At 38.9% G+C, this 17,652-nt stretch overlaps 1 protein-coding gene across 3 annotated transcripts in view; it reads left to right on the top strand.

Annotated features, from left to right (window-relative positions):
* Window positions 1-17,652, top strand: part of LOC122655676 (DExH-box ATP-dependent RNA helicase DExH7, chloroplastic) — a 116,539-nt gene that overhangs the window by 48,784 nt on the left and 50,103 nt on the right. For all 3 annotated transcript variants that reach the window (XM_043849942.1, XM_043849944.1, XM_043849945.1), the window contains exons 13-21: window positions 2,482-2,582; window positions 4,042-4,099; window positions 6,053-6,118; window positions 13,862-13,944; window positions 14,048-14,231; window positions 16,418-16,570; window positions 16,654-16,755; window positions 16,880-17,032; window positions 17,215-17,319. In XM_043849942.1, the coding sequence (XP_043705877.1) occupies window positions 2,482-2,582; window positions 4,042-4,099; window positions 6,053-6,118; window positions 13,862-13,944; window positions 14,048-14,231; window positions 16,418-16,570; window positions 16,654-16,755; window positions 16,880-17,032; window positions 17,215-17,319 (1,005 nt within the window). The remainder of the gene's footprint in view (window positions 1-2,481; window positions 2,583-4,041; window positions 4,100-6,052; window positions 6,119-13,861; window positions 13,945-14,047; window positions 14,232-16,417; window positions 16,571-16,653; window positions 16,756-16,879; window positions 17,033-17,214; window positions 17,320-17,652) is intronic.

The raw sequence follows: 17,652 nt of genomic DNA, 5'->3' as shown, positions 1-17,652 counted from the left end.
CCTTGGATCTGCTCTCCCCCCCCCCCCCCGGTGTTCCCCTTTTTGTACATTCCCCCCCTTTTTCGGTTCTCTTCTCCTTTTCGCCCCCCTTGGGCTTTGGTAATATAATTTTTTATTCACCAAAAAAAAAAAATTACATCACCACTTCATCTTCAACCTCTCGATAATGAGATTCCAGCGGCGGAGATGGGGAGTGCTTCCGAATGGGAGATTTCTCTCATATGATCTCCGAATGAACTGAACTTCCAGGGTGAAGTTCCCAACCCTTAGCCCCATCAAATGTAATTGATATAAACTCAATAAAAATCTATATAATTGACTATTTGATTCTGCAATTAAATCCAGCGCAGGAACACAACCCAGAAGTGAGTTTCAGCTTGAAACTCTTAGTCCAAGTATCCAGGACTAGGGGCTAGCATATAGAATCTCCCAAGGGAGATGAAGGATCTCTCAAAATTGTGGAGACTGGAAAGAGAAAGAAGGGGATAAGGGAAATCGAAAGACCAGTTGGGAGTGACTGATTGGGGTAGCGTAGGGACAGACCAGGGAAGAAGAAGATAGAAAGAAAGAAATAACAACAGAGTCAACGCTCTATGGGAGGAAATCAAACCTGGGTAATGAAGTGTTAGAGGAAAGGAACCCAACCGAGGAGGGATTTGGTCAACATGTATAGAAGAAGGGTAGAGAGGAGAAGGGAACCGACAACCAGAACCAGCAAGCTACCCTTTCGGCCACACAGGCATACTCAAACAAAAGTCAACTTTTCATTCTCTTCTAAACCTCCATCAATGAGTACTAAGCAACTAGCATATATAAAGAGGGAAACTCCAAAAAAAACCTACTCTATTTTGGAAACTAACACAATCTAGGAAGCAAAAACAATTAGGAAACTAACTACTCCTTTCTAGTTTTCTCCTACCAAAATAAAACCAAATAAAATAAAAAGATTATACTGCTTATCTCAACATAGAAATAATCTCTACCAGCTCCCTTTGGACCAAAAACTGGTTTAGGTCCCGTTCGCCTTGGTTTGGGGCAACAAATCTGATCATGTTGGTCCAACCATGCTAGTGCTACAGCATCATAAACCCTGCTAAACATGAAGGACACAATAACCTTCAATGACAAGGCTAAAGTAGGGGCAAAGAGTCGTAACATAAAGAGCTTTCGAACTGACCAGACTATGGACCATCTGTTAACAGAAATCCCAGTTCAGATACGATTTCTATGAGTATTGTTTGGATCCCATGATTTCTTTCTGGGGTACAGCTCCATACAACACTAACAAACAAAAATTAACGAAGCGGGAAAGAAATAAGAAAGAAAATGCTGCTTTTGATCTGATCTTTGCAGATGTGAACAACCGCTTGCTCGGTTGGTCAGTGGCATGCCAGTTGAGTGCATTGCCCCCAGGGGGTCATGGAATCGACTGTCCAGCACCATATTTGTGCCATAAGGCATCCCCCCCCTTGTGTAGTGGGCAGCTAGATAGGAAAAAATTGAACTTTGAAGGCTTTTATCAAACTGGCTCAGATCTGTCAGGTTTCTCCATGAAACCCAAGGCAAGCTCTTATATGCCAGACACTGTCGGTACTCGGTAATCAAATGAGATGTCTGTACAATTTTTGAAAGTTGTTTTCTGTTATCTAGGTTTTGGGTGATCCAGATAACTGTATATCACCAACTTCCCTTTTAAGGATTCTTAATGTGTTTCAAAAAATTATCCTCTTTGATGCCATGTCATTGGGTAAATTTTTTTTTCTTTATGGCATGATATCTAGTATTACTTAGATTGACGCAATTCCATCATAGTTTTAATAGGATGGTAGCATTGTATGGTAATTTCAATTCTGGCCCATAATATGTGATGTTATTTCTGTTCTTTTTTTCTCCGCTTATGAACTTGCTCATAATAATATATTTATTTTTGTTGTCTATGTTTTATGGAATTTCTTCTTTTTTCCTGGAAATGTTGAATTTTTGGGATGTTGTGGTAGCACCATCTTTGGTCAACCATATGATATGGGACAAATGTTACCTGAACGTCCCGTTTATATAAGCTTATCTGAACGGCACAAATATCTGCCATGTGGCAGATCGGATGGGGCGTAAATTTTGTGGACAAGAGCTCGAGGCCCTTTGTCTACATGTCAAATTTCAGGCAAATGGTGTTTGCCTAGTGGCAAAATATATCTAGGGACCACAGGAGGGTATTTGATTGAATTAGGTCTTGAAATCTGACATGTGGTTAATCCAAACCTAGACCTGTCTATGTAATGGTCAGAATCGCCGGATCATCTTGCCACATGGCTCAAAATAGTTGACTATTATGAACCTTTCATAAATGGGGACCTGAAAATGAAATTATCCCATATGATTCATGTTCTCCTTAAACTTCATTTCTTGTTTGCTTCTTTCTCTCTAATATTACAGAAGCCTTATGTTCATTGTAATTTTGGGTTCTTTCATTTTTCTATTTAGGCAATTTCTGTTGCAGAAAGAGTAGCAGATGAGCGATGTGAACCATCACCAGGTTCAGATGGGTCCTTGGTTGGTTTTCAAGTTCGTCTTGAAAGTTCAAGGTAGTTGATTTGTGTAACCAAAACTTGTTCATTGCATTATGCTTCTTTTGTTACATGGTTGGAATGGCATAGATTTTGGATTTAACACATCCTTTTGTGAAGGGTGAGCTAATCTGCTTGGTTAAATTTCATGTGTAAGTGGTGTGTGGTTTCTTTCTCCCTTTAGTCTCCTCTATGTTCTCTGTTAGCCTTGGAATTATTTATTTGTTTATGCTTTTGATTAGTCAGAATTTTGTTGGGTGAGAGAAATGAGAAAGAAGCCCTGTATATACTGAACAAGGCCTTGTACAATGGTTATATGGATATCTTTTTCTCTTTTTTCCCCCAGGGCTTTATGGCTTTTACATACACTGAAAGACATGCTCATAAAATTCTGGAAGAGCTAATGCCATTGAATTCCTTGCATAAGGAGGTCCATAAATAAACTTTCTCTAAGGATTTCCCTGCCACTTACAGGCTGGTTTCACATGGCTCTTGAATACCTGCGATTTCTTTCGTTTACAAAAGGAACGTCACCCGGTTGTGTGCTGTGGCGTGTACCTGCGCCCAGACACAGCCGAGCGCGAAATGACCACCCCACCCCCATGGAAAGGCAGGGGTGTGCTGGTCATTTCGCATCCGGCTGTGTCTGGGCACAGGTACACGCCACAGCACACGACCGGATGGCATTCTTTCTCCCTATTTAGTGTTGGTCTATTTCTTAAAAGAACAATTACATAAGATAAAAATAAAATATAGGGAAAAAGATCTCTGTCCGGGAGTGTGGCCTGTGCCAGTACTCCCATGAGTCTATCTCTTTCTTCCCCATGTGAAAAGACACCTCTACCCCTTATTTTAAGGAGGAAATAGATAGACACATGAGAGTGCTGGCATAGGCCACACTCCCGTACAGAAAACCGCTTCCCTAAAATATATTGTTGAAAAAAACGGAAGGAAAATGATTAAAATATGTATCCAGTGCAACAAAAAGGAAAACACATTTAGAATTGTTAATTTATAAATTTAAATATTTAAGTTGGTAATGTTAATGTGGATATTATGTATATGTAATGTCAATTGTTTGATTTATTTAGTTACCAGATTGTCCTTAATCAGATTGGATCATGGTTGGGTTGGATCAATGCCTCATCGGTAATTTTGGAATCGGATTCACATTGGATCTGGATCAAACCCAATCCACTGGAACCATACTTGGTAGTTTTTGATATTTTGATACACATGCTCATTCGTTTATAATGGGGTTTGTTTTCCTTTTTGCCAATTTGAGTTGCTTGCTTGTTCAGTAAGAGTCGGAACATTATTGCGTACTACTTCATTATGAATTTGTATATCTAAAATTGTTCTCTGATCTCTATTCTAGTGACAGTATTTTGTGTGACAGCCTGTTAGACTCCTATTTGTAATTGTGCATTTTCTGTACCTTCTAATTGTATTTTTTGTTGATATCTCTGGATATTAGGAATGAGAAGACAAAGCTTCTGTTTTGTACAACGGGCATTCTTTTACGGAAACTTGTGGTATGACCTGCCTGTTTATAAAAATGGTTTCTTGTATCAATGGTTCTTACTGTTTCTTTTGAGGGGGCTTGTAGTTTGGTTTTATAACAGGGGGAATGGAGGGAACGAATATGCTTCTTCTAATCTTAACGCAGGGGACGTGATGGGATGTTTAAGGAGATCTAACTATGCTGATCACTGAATATAACTTGTAAACCAGAAAACTGGAGGAATAATGGCTGCAATAGCTCCTGAAAAATATATTAAACCAATAGAAGAAGAAGACTGCTCCACAGTGTAGAACAATACATCGATTTATAGACTCAAACCCTACTAAACAATGACCAGAAATAACCCTACTAACTACTACTAATCAATGGCAACATGGACAATTAATAAAAGGAAGTATTAATGAGTAAAATACTCATACAAAAACTCTTAGACTACCTAAACAACCGAAAATAGAAAATTCGTAATTGAAGACACTCCTTCAATAAATTGGTCATTACTTTCCCTATACATCTCAGAATCAAGATACCTTGGTCTTGTTGGATTAGATAACTTAATAAAGTACCAAATGATACCGAATCATTCAATACATAGAAGTTTTGACCTTCCAAATATAAACCTAAAGAAAAGTGACGAAACTTATTTTGTGTTTGACATGATATCAGATCTGAAACCAGATCTGCAATTTAATGCACCTACTATTGTTTCTTCTACTCTTTTATTTTAAGATCTTCTTCTTCTTACTTTCTTCCTCTCCTACACCATAATCACTTGTTATGCCCAGTCAAAATTTTCCATTTATGTGATATTTCTTGCATTAAAATCTTGTCTATAGTGTAGTCTTGGGATCAAAAGTTGGTGATATTATGTCCTTTGGTGTAGTCTTCAAGTTATCCTATAACTCTTTTTTTTTTTGGGTGGAAAAATCCAGAAATATCATAGAGCTCCATTTAGTAAGCATTTTGTACAATTTGGCTTCTGATATGTTTTTAGATCTCCGATTTCTGCTATTATTTCTCTATTCTGTCTGTCAGTGATGAATTGGGTATTCCTTTGTCAAGTATTAATTTTCAGTTCCAGCTACATCCGTGGCAATATCTTCCTAGAGTACGTTTTATCTTTTTAAATTGATGGAGAGTTCCTCCAGTTTGAAATCCCACTTGCCCAAATTCGTTTTGAATTTAGTATTCAACAGCTTATAATTGATTGTATATGTGATGTAGCGGAATCGTGTTGGGTTTAAACACTGTCAGAAAGAGTATTAAACTGCATCGGTGCATCCCCCAAACAGAAAAAAATATACCCCCTAAAGGGGTGAGATGATGACAATGACCCAAAGAATATCAATTACTCTCATAAAGAGCAAAATACAATCTCTAAAATGACATATTTATAGACTACTAAACCCTAATCAACCCTGCTAACATAAAGGACCAAAATAACTTTACTAAATTAAACTTACAAAAGTAGAAACCCCGTCATATAATAGCATCAATTTAGTAATTTGGTTATAATCTCCCGTTACAACTTGGAACTACAAGATCTTGGTCTCATTAGATAGGTAACTTAAAAACCTTTCTGAAGACACTAAATGCGCAAAACAGGCAAGTATTGACCTACAAAAAGTAAATCTAGAGAGAAGTGATGAAATCGAAAGAAATGTAAAAGGCATCTTAGCTGCAACTTCTATAGCTTTTGGTGCTATATCAGTATGCTATACAGCAAAAAGCCTTTTGCCTTTTGGTTTATCCAATAGGATTCAGTTGTGTAGCATTGCGTAGTTTGCCTAGTTGCTTAGAAGTTTGATTGCTTGGTGGATACCGTTCTTATAAATTACTCTGCTTATACAACCATGTTACCAACCTGGATGTATAAATTTTACTTATTTGCTGACTACTTAACCATGAAGTAAAATATCCATGTGTATCCTAAATATGTCTTTCTTATGAAACTTTGATGTTCCAGGGAGACAAAAACTTAACAGGCATCACACATGTCATAGTTGATGAAGTACATGAGCGGTCTCTCTTGGTGAGTTTGGTGATATACTGTGTTGCTTCTATCTATAATATTATGTTCTATGGGCTTCATAGTGTGTACTTACTTTTAGCTCAATTTACATACCAACCGGATAGATGTAAATCAATGATAGGCACACCAACCCTTAGATACATTCAGGCCCATAGGGGTGCTATCATAACCTTTAGTGCCATCCCATCTGCAAAACATTTGTAGAGCCATTGTGGCACTATTTAACTTTCCAGGCCCATTTCCAAGTGATTGCCCTCGTGGCAGGTCATAAACTCTTGAGAACTTGTTATTTAAAATTCTTGTGAATCATTGGGATTTACAGCTTCCTTTGGGAATTAGTGACTATCTCCAGCATAACATATCCAAGCTTTGTCCCTAATCTATCTATCAACTACTTACATGGTCAAAGTGCTGTTTTTCTCCAGCAATAACAAACGTGGACAATATGAAATTGTGAAAAACAGCCTTGTTCTTAACTGGATATGAAATGCTGTATAATTACCTGAATGCAGCAACAGAGGTTCCATGTGCTTGAAATGCTATTCCATAACTTTTTTTATTTTAAAACTGGTGGATGTAGCAGAGATGTAACCGCCAGAGAAGGACGATAATTATGATACAGCTGATTTTTTTCCTTTAGAGGATGATTGTCCTGATGATGACAAAGTTGAAGCTCACTCCTGAGTCCTGACTCCGTTAGTCTTACTTCATTCTCAAACAGGCTAGTTGATAAAGCTCCCCTTTTCAGACATAACGGTATTTGTTGATATATACATTGAGGCTGCCCTTCGCTAACAGTTCAAGCTCTTAGATAAAACGGTAACAAACATGGTATCAGAGTAGTGAGGTCAAGTGTCAACTCCTAGGAAGTGCATAGGAAGTGCTGCGTAAGCTCCACGTGCAAGGACCATGGGATCTTGGTCTGTATGTGCGGAGGAGTGTTGATGTATACATTGATGCCTGCCCTTTCCTAACAGTTCGATCTTTTTAGGTGAAACGGTAGCAAACATTATTCTTCTGCACGATCCTTGTTCTACAGATGTTAATACAGTTGTTGATACCGGGGCCGAAACAAATTTATCTTTGCTGGATTTTCTCGGGCACTCAACCTTTCACAAAAGCAGCTATTCAAAAGAATTCATGTGCGGGGTTTTGGACTATAGCTCTAGAAGTGGTCAGTGCAGTAGCTCGAGTACACCTACAGTTTGGGTCATTATAGTACCATGTGCGCTGCTTAGTCACCCTGTTGATGCATTGTAATATTCTTCTAGGACGACCTTGTCAACTACATACTGGTTTTCTCTACGATGGTGCATGGAACACTATCAAAGTTAATCAAGGAGGCTGTACATACTTCATGGAACCACATGGGTTATCTGACATGCCTTGTCTGCGACAGCCCCCTCCACTAGTTGTACATCCCTCTCTCCTCCCCACTCATGGAGTTGTAGTTCGACTGCCTTTTCCGAGATACTTGCAACCCCAGCGTCAAGATAATTTACAAGGGCACCTTGGGTTCACGACCTAACTTGACGGATTCAAGTTCTTGTAAGACTGGGAGATCTGATGTAGTTACACGCTGGATTTAGTTTTAGGTTTTCTTTTATTTTTATTTATTAGTTGTTTGTACAGGTGGGAAACTCTAGTAACAGTTCCATACCTTTTTAAATTCTGTTAAGAGAGTTTTAGTCTAGGATGAACTTCCCTATCTTATAGTAGGAGTTCCTTTCTGTTTAGAATTTCATATTTCAGTTTTAAGCATTTTGATTTGTTGAGTTATGGAGCCCACAGGGGCATTATGGTGTTTTTCCCCCCATAGCCGACTCATTAGTTAGAGTCGGTTATGAGGGAGGTATTTCTGTAATCTTTTGTTCTCCTATTTTATTATAAATAAGGAGGCTTGGTGATCCTATTGATCATTCAAGCATTCATTCCTAAAGGCTGCTAACATGGTATTAGAGCAGGAATTCTGATCTAGGTTGCAGTCTTCTGGTTTTTCTTTTTTTTTCTTTTCCCTTCCCCTTCCCTGCTTTCCACGACTCTACCCTAGACCTTTTTCCTCTTACCGCAAACCTCTTACAACCTTCGCTCTCTCACGCTCGGCTCTTCTCAACCATTAAGGGCAGCACTATGAGGTGATATTGAAGACTACAAGTGCTGACAAGATTCTGCCAGCAGGTCCCCTCCTCCTTTGAAGATCGATTTCTCCAATTTTTGAAGATCAATTTTTGCCCCCTTTTTTGGAGCTTTTTTCCTGCTGATTATTGGTCAACATCCATTCCTGTTTGAAGACTGCAGATTTGAATCAAGTAAAACTCAGATTCAGCTCTGCGATTTTTCCAAATCAGGGTTTTTACCTAATTTTTGACACAAAATTAGGTTTTTTTTTATTGGCTCATCAGAAGGTGCTGATTTTTGAAAGACATATTGGCCACTACCAGAGGGAGACTCGATCCTTTTACCCTCTTCTGACGGCTAAATTTATGGAAATCCTAAAACCCGTCTGCCCCACTCTCTTGCTACTATGGATGATCTCACTACAGCCTCATCTCCATCAGATGGATCTGTTCATACTGAGTACCTTCCTTTCGCTGCCACTACTATCAAGTTAGATGGGACTAATTACCTGATGTGGTCTCGATCTACTTACCTTACCATTGCTGGTCGCGGCTTTACATGACATCTTACAGGTAACCTTGTCAAACCTGATGAAGAAGGTCCTGCCCAAGATTGGTGGCTCTCCCACGATTCCATGGTAATGTCTTATCTTCTTAGTTCTATGCATCCTACTATGGCACTGGGTTACCTTCTCTTGGACACTGCTGCTCAAATATGGAAAGCTGCAAAAGGCACTTACTCCTAAGTTGGGAATGATGCTCAAGTATATGAACTACGGAAGAAGATTCAGGATACAAAGCAAAACGAATTATCTGTCTCCCAATATTATACAGAGCTTCGTAAGTGCTGGCAGGAACTTGATCATTACTCAGATTATCAGCCCACTACTGCCACCGATATTATTGCCTACCGCAAACATGTTGATAAAATTCGAGTTTATGATTTTTTGGCTGGTCTCAACGTTGACTATGATCAGATTCGAGTCCAGATTCTTAGCAGGGAACTTTTTCCTACCCTGGAGCAGTCTTATGCATTGGTTCATATTGAGGATCGCCGCTGTTCAGCTATGCTGCACCCTGCACCCACAGACCAATCAGCCTTACATACTGGGTCTGGTTCGAATAATACTACTACTGGCACCTCCAAAATTGTTAAGGAGACTGTCAAATGTGAACATTATGGTAAGTTGTGGCATAAAAAGGCCACTTGTTGGAAGTTACATGGGAAGCCTGTTGATTTTGAAGCCAATCGCAAAGAAGGTGGCAGCATGGGTCGGGGTCAGTCTACAGCTAAGGCAAACCAGACTGAAACCATTGCAACACCTCCTGCAGACACTGGTCTATCTCTGGAAGAATTTCAAGCTATCTATCGGATGTTAAAGGCCTCTTCTGCCTTTTTTTCCTAGTCTTCTACACTTGCTGCCACTTCTGGTTCTATTTCTGACTTTGCCTCAGGTATTTCTATTGGTGGTCATTGTGCATCGGCAGTCTCCAGTCCATGGATCATCGGCTCCGATGCCAACCACTGACCATATGATAGGTTCTTCTACCCTTTTTCATGAGTACACTCCATCCGAGAAAGATACTATTCGAGTGGCAAATGGGTCTTTTTCATCTAAATCGGGAAAGGGGTCTATTTGTTGCTCTTCTAGTCATACTCTACAATTTGTTTTACATGTCCCTTCTTTCTCTACTAATTTATTGTCGATTAGTACTTTTACTAAGGACCTAAACTGCAAAGTAACTTTTCATATTGTTCATTCTGATGTATGGGGCCCTTCCTGGAAAGCTTCACGTTTATTGATTGTCATAGTCGTACAACTTGTGTGTACATGATGCAACACAAGAGTGAAGTATTTTGGTGTTTTCAGCTTTTCCACAAGTTAATTCAGACCATAGTTATTAAGGCGGGAAGGTGGCCATGGCGTTGGAGAGGGTTTAAAATCAAGTCGACACCAACAAGGCGCCAAGGCGACCAAGGCAACCAAGGAGCCTGGACGGTTGCCTAGGCGACACCTTGATAACTATGATTTAGACTCAATTCAATGCCACCTTGAAAATTCTCCGCAGTGACAATGGTAGAGAATACCTGGAAGGGCAATTTAAAAAATATATGGCTGATCATGGGATCCTTCATCAAACCAGCTGTGTCGACACCTCCTCAAAATGGTGTGGCTGAATGAAAAAACTGCCACCTTCTTGAAATGGCCTGTGCCTTGATGTTTGACCAGAATGTCCCTTCCCAATACTAGAGTGACGCTGTTCTTACTGCTGCCTACTTGATCAATTGTTTGCCTACTCGCTTTTTGGGCTCTTCGGTTGATGTCCTTCAGGGATCCTCCTTTCTTATTCCCCCAAAAGTTTTCGGTTGGGTTTGCTATGCTCGCAATCATCACTCTCATGAGAAGCTGGATCCTCATGGTGTCGTGTATTTTTTTTTGTGTTATTCTGCAGCTCAAAAAGGGTACAAATGCTACCATCCTCCAATTAGCCGTGCGTTGGTTTCCATGGACATCATATTATTCATCATCACATCTTCAGGAGGAGTTTGGCTTAGCTTGTGAAGATGTGCCAGCATTACCTGCTGCTACACCACCTACTGTACCTGCTGCTCCTTCCCATGTTCCTCTTCAGGGGAAGCAACTGCCGGATCAAGGGCCTTCTTTGGATACAATCCAGGGAGAGCAGCCTACTCCTGGTTCTGTTAGACGGCATGTTGAAAAAATTCGGGGGAAGACTTGATCGCCCAAATCTACATGTCTTCACTCGAACCCCTAAAAAGCAAGTTGAAACCACCACCATTGCGTCGCCTTTACTCATCCCATCACCATCCTTTGAGCTAGAGCCTACTACTCTATTTGGTAAGAATTCTTCTTCTCTTGAATTACCTATTGTTGTCCGTAAAGGTATTTGGGCATGTACCCAACATCCTATATCTCATTTTGTTTCCTATGATTCGCTTTCTTCCTCCTATAATGTTTTTGTGTCTTCTCTTTTTTCTATTTCTATTCCACAGAAGTGGTAGGAAGGCTATGCAGATACAAAATGGAAAGCAACTACGGTGGAAGAGATGAAAGCCTTAGGAAAATAATTCTTGGCATCTTGTTGTTCTTCCTCCAAGGAAAAAGCCAATTGGATGTAAGTGGGTGTTTGTAGTCAAGCAGCAGATGGATGGCACAACTGACAGATACAAGGCAAGACTTGTGGCCAAGGGTTTCACCCAAACTTATGGCATTGACTACCAGGAGACATTTGCTCCCGTTGCGAAACTGACTACTGTTCGTATTCTATTATCATGTGCTGTGAATTTTGGGTGGGATTTGCAGCAGCTTGATGTTAAGAATGCTTTCCTTCATGGAGAGCTTGAGGAGGAAGTCTATATGGAGATTCCTCCAGAATTTTCATATAAAAAACTCATGGGAAAGTTTGCAAATTGAAGCGTGTTCTCTATGGGCTGAAGCAGTCTCCACGGGTTTGGTTTGGTAGATTTCATAAAGCCATGATTTCAGTGGGATACAAACGGAATAATGCTGATCATACTCTGCTCATCAAACGGACTGGTGACATGGTCACTATTCTCATAGTTTATGTCGATGACATAGTGGTGACAGGGAATGTTGGTGCTGAAATATCTCGTTCTAAGAGCTTCCTAGGATGTGAGTTTGAAATAAAAGATTTAGGAAAATTAAGGTACTTTCTTGGGATTGAAGTTGCTCGTTCCTCAAAAGGCATCTTTCTCGCTCAAAGGAAGTATGTCTTGGATCTTTTATTTGAGACTGGTTTGTTGGGTTGCCATCCCTGTGATACTCCTATGGAAGCTGATACTAGATTGAAGGATAAAGATGGTGAACCTGTTGACAAAGGCCGTTATCGAAGACTAGTGGGGAAATTAATTTATCTCTCACATACTAGACCAGACATTGCGTTTGCGGTGAGTTTGGTTAGTCGGTTCATTCATGATCTCTATTCTACACATATGGCTGTTGTTCTTCTCATTTTTCATTACTTGAAATCAGCTTCAGGAAAAGGGGATCTGTTGTGTTCGCATGATCACTTCAGTATTGAGGCATATACCGATGTTGATTGGGGTGGATCTCCTTACCGGAAGTCTACTTCAGGTTATTGTTCTTTTGTGGGAGGAACCTTGTCTTGGCGCAGCAAGAAACAAAATGTTGTGGCAAGGTTCAGTGCTGAAGCAGAATTCCGTGCTATGGCGCAAGGAATCTGTGAGTCAGATTTGAACCTCCCTATTTAGCATTTTAGAGTCAAGAGTTTTAATCTGCAGATTTTTTTGGATTTTTGAAGTAGATGATGAATCACTCCTTTGTTTCTTGGAGTTGTTAGAGCTTTGAGCTGGGAACATCATCCCCAAATCCCAGGCCCATTAGAGCTCCATTGATGGAGTTCTCCTAATCGAAAAGATGTTGGTTCTACCGTCCCTGTTTTTGTCCAAAGGTTGAAGACAATTCAACTTTCTCTCCCTCCCCTGCTTCTAGATTTTCTATCTATCTACTATTTTTTTCTTGATTTCCAAATATACCCCTTCCTTTTGTCTCTAACCCCATATATCCCTTCAATTGATTTCCATCCAAGTCTATCCTTCGTCTATAATTCAAATTCCCTTTTATGTCCTCCTTTGTACTACCAAATAGCCTTTTAAGTCATGGTTATTAACCAGATTGCCATTGCCCCTTTGTAACTTCAGTTTAATTACAGAATTGCCGTCATTCTTAAAATTTTGGCTATTGTACACTTGGGTGGGCCCATTAAGTGAACCCAAACAATGTTATTGAACCCGGGATCGCATCATTAAAATAGGCTTTCCTTGAAGTATCGGAGCTTAATATGGGCATTTGCCCCTTGAAACGGCCAACTGAAACATGCTGGCAATAAATGTACTGTTTCGGCAAAATTTTGCTCATTTTGTTATATTTCGGTCTGACCATAACGAGACTGAAATACGAGTTTTCGAACTATACTTGCAATTAGGGACCATGTGCTGTAGCTTGGAAAGAGAAAGATGTCCCAGACGGTTGTGCTAATGTAGAGGAGAAGCACCAGTAGAGGTAACAGACTCTGTCATAGATGAGGAAGCAACGTCAAAGTAGCATAAGCCATCCCTCTCATGCCTTCCACCAATTGTCGTCTTCGTCTTGAGATCCCGAAATACACAATGGGAAGGTTAAAAGGTGATGGAGCAGTTAAGATGTTTTGTAAACTGACTAACAGACAAAAGATTGACAGGTAACTTAGGAATGCAAAGTACATTAAATAACAAAAGAGATGAAGCCAGTGGAATGGTACCATGACCAGTAACATTAGTAAATAATCCATCTGCCAGAATAACTTGAGACTCTCCCTGTGTATCATAATTTTTCTGGTGTTGTGTCGTTTAGAAGTGGCTTCCTGTTACCAATGCAATGAATACCTCTCTTTGTGACTCTTGTTTTACCAAAGTCTTACAAGAGGGAATTTTGCCTTTTCTAGGTTGTTGATTTGTGAATGGAATGGCAGACTTTGGTTATGGTTTATAGGCTATTTTTTTTTCTTGTCACAATAGCTAAGGTTGTTAACCCAATTGGAGGACTCATTCAATGCGAAATTTGTGGGTTCTTTTTCATGACAGGGTGATTTTCTGCTTATTGTTTTGAAGAATCTGATTGAGAATCGATCAACTCTTGGCTCACCAAAATTAAAAGTTATTCTTATGTATGGTCTCACTTACAATTTTTTTTCTCCTCTTTAAGTGTCATGTATTCTGACATCTCATTTCTTGGATTCTTCGAATCTAATTCATGTTTATGATGTTTAGGTCTGCAACAGTTGATTCAGATTTGTTCGCAAGATATTTTGGAAACTGCCCAGTAATCACAGCACAAGGGCGTACTCATCCTGTGTCAACGTACTTCCTTGAGGATCTTTATGAAAATCTGAATTATGCTCTTGCATCAGATTCTCCAGCTTCTGTAAAATTCATTACATCCAATAAAGAGAAGGTTGTTTACAGTATCCTCATATTTCTTGTGCAGTTATGCTGTTAGATGTGTTCGCTACTTTTGATTGGTTTCATCTTTGTATATTTGGTGCCATTCTTAATAATTTTATGTGCAAGTTTTGGGGACCATTCAGGTTTCAAGCAGCAATTAGATGAGGTTATAAATTCCCTTTTGATAAATCAGTTGATGTCTCGATGATTGTATTGTATTCACCAAAAAAATAAATATTGTATCAACATTTTTTGGATTCTTCAGACGTACTAATCCAGAGCTAGACTTGTTTGATATACCCATGGTACAAAATTTCGCGATATATCGGTTTGATACACCCATGGTACAAAATTTCGCGATATATCGCCGATATATCACGAAATTTCGATAATTTCGGTAGGGCCGAGACGAGATGGGCTTCTGAAATGAAAAAAGTTCAAATTTCGGCGAAATTTCGGTATATTTCGTAGAAATACTGTGTATTTCGGTATATTTCGGTAAATTTCGTAGAAATACTTTGTTTATTGAGTATTGAACTATTGACTATTATGAAGTTTATGAGTAATGACTTATGCACTTATGACTTTATGAGTTTAAGCTTTAAACTAAAGGCTACATTTGACTTTATTTTTGTTTCAGTACTTTGTTTAAATTTCTTATTATGTCTTTTAGTACTTAAACAATATGTATTTAACAATTTTATACAACAGGGTCCGACCGTATACAGTCAATCAAGGGTGCAAACCCAAAACACCACTTTGAGTTCATTTTTTTGGCAATATGAAGGTTTAAATGTGTTTATTTAGCTTAAATAAGGATGTCCATGAAGTGTCAGGCCTAGATATGGCCAAATACCCACCGGGATGGACTCCCGAAATATTGTAGAAAAAATGCAATATTTCGGCAAAATTTCACCAAATTTCGGATATTTCGGATATCTCGGTAGGCCCGAGATACCGATATATCGCGAGATATAGTACTATGGATATACCTCAGCAGAGAATGCCAGTGATACAGTGTTTCTAAGATACCATGACAAAGAGTGCTTCTGCAGTTTTGCACTTAAAAAACTGAGTTTATATTGTATTAGTCATTGCATTGTCCAGTTTTACTTGCAATTGAAGACTTGAAGTGCAGCAACTTAGTGGTAGTTAGGATAACCTGGGTTAACTGGTAAAGAGATACCATTGCCAGCCCTAGTATTGTGCTTCTCTTAGCCTAATTAGATCCTTATTCATCATAGTTATAAAATTATCTCATATTTGATGGCTGTCCTTAGTGATACTGCAACTAGTGGATTGTGGCACTTGACCACTTGACCCTACACCTTTGATTAAGAAGATTATCTTGAAAAAATGTATAATCTTGACAGCATTGCAATTGTTCGAGTATGGAATGCTTCTTAGTTATCATATTTTGTTTTCATGGAATTTTTTTTCATACTCATCACTTTGAGATTGGTTGCCTTGAGGCTCTTGAGCAAGCCCATTAGTTATACAAGTGAATTAAATGGTAATATTGAAACTGTGTGGACTGATATATCTTAATTATCCTTCGAAATCATTTTTCGCTTTACAAGAAATGGGAATATTCAATTTCTATTTAATAACATAATAAGTATGTGTAGTGGGCGAGCCTTGATGCAGCGGGTAAGTTGCGCTATTGCAACCCATTGTTTGCAGGTTCAAAACTTGGAAACAACCTCTCCTGTGAAGCAGGGGGGAAGGCTGCGTACAGTTGCCCCTCCCAGGCCCTGCAATAGCGGGACCTTGTGCAGTGGGACACTCTTTTTTTTTTTTTTTTTAACATAATAAGTATGTGTGAAGTTGCATATCATTCTCTGGAGCAATGGCAGTATTGAGTGTTATATCCATGTTGGATATTTACCTTTTCATTGTAGTTTTATATCCATCCAAAATTAATGCAATGTCCTGCCATTCTGGGTACAACATTTCGGGTTTCATTTTTATGATGTGTTATCTTCTCTTAGCAGACACTGTTGTTCTTGTGTAATTTGTTTTTTCCCTTTCTATTTGAAGTATGTGTATCATACGTGATTATGCTTTCTCTGCTAAAGCATGGGATATCAGATTATCTTCTTTTGCTACTTTGTTGATTTTTTTTTTTTTTGGGTGAATCAATTAATCTTTGTGATATTGCTATTCTCTAAATCATGCACTTTTGTTTGGTGATAGTTTAGAAGCAGTGCTGTGGACAACCACAGAGGGAAGAAAAACCTTGTGTTATCTGCTTGGGGAGATGATTCTTTACTCTCTGAAGATAATGTTAACCCATATTATGACCCAAGTTCATATCAATCATATAGTGAACGAACTCGCAAGAATCTGGTAAATGATATTTGGATGCAACTTATCTTGTTGCTTTGGTGTCATTTCACATATGATAGTGTCTATAACATTTTTTCCTGCAGAAAAATGTGAACGAAGATGTAATTGATTATGACCTTCTAGAAGACTTGGTATGCCATATTGATGAAAATTATCCTGCTGGTGCAATACTTGTATTTTTGCCTGTAAGACTAAGACCCTTGCCAGTGTCTTATGTTGAATGTCTTTATTCTGTTCTCAGTCAGAATAAAGTTAACTTTGTTTTATTAGATACTGAAGGTTTAGTTACTATAAATGTCTTGCATGCAGGGAGTTTCAGAAATTTACAGGTTACTTGATAAACTCAGTGTTTCATACCGTTTTAGTGGTCTGACTTCTGATTGGCTCCTTCCTCTACACTCTTCCCTGGCATCAACTGATCAAAGAAAGGTGTTTCTATCCCCACCTGAAAATATACGGAAGGTAACTCGTTCAGCTGGATTGGTTATTTCAGCTTTCACTGGGAAGTGGCTAATCTTATGCTATCCCTTAGTAGAACAATGAATGATTAACTGGCTGCCAACATATTACTCAACTATCACATTTATTAACCTCTTATGTCAATTACTATGATTTTTTCTCCTTTGTATGGCTTTATATTCCAGGTTATTGTAGCCACAGACATTGCAGAGACCAGTATAACAATAGATGATGTAGTATATGTGGTTGACTGTGGAAAACATAAGGAGAATCGTTATAATCCACAAAAGGTTTGTACTGTTTCCTTTCTGAATTTGAAATGTTGCTTATGGGAGGGTAGATTCTGAAAAGTAATTTGAAGTTACAACCAAGACTTTTGTTACCATTTATATTTAATGATCCAAGGGGACTGTTGCATGTTCGGGAATGCTTTTTTACATTTGCAATAGTTCATTATATATATATATATAGAGAGAGAGAGGGTTCCCCACGACCCTAGTATGGTAGGAAATCTCCCACGCGGCCACACCAATACAAGGGCGCTGTGGGGAATGACATAATCATCATGGGGCCTACATGCTCAAGGTAGGAGAGAGAAAGCAATAAAATCATATTAATTGACA

The sequence above is a fragment of the Telopea speciosissima genome, chromosome 3, assembly GCF_018873765.1.
Source record: "Telopea speciosissima isolate NSW1024214 ecotype Mountain lineage chromosome 3, Tspe_v1, whole genome shotgun sequence".
Lineage (NCBI taxonomy): Eukaryota > Viridiplantae > Streptophyta > Magnoliopsida > Proteales > Proteaceae > Telopea > Telopea speciosissima.
The sequence above is the reverse complement of the archived record's forward strand: the minus strand, read 5'-3'. Positions and strand labels throughout refer to the sequence as shown.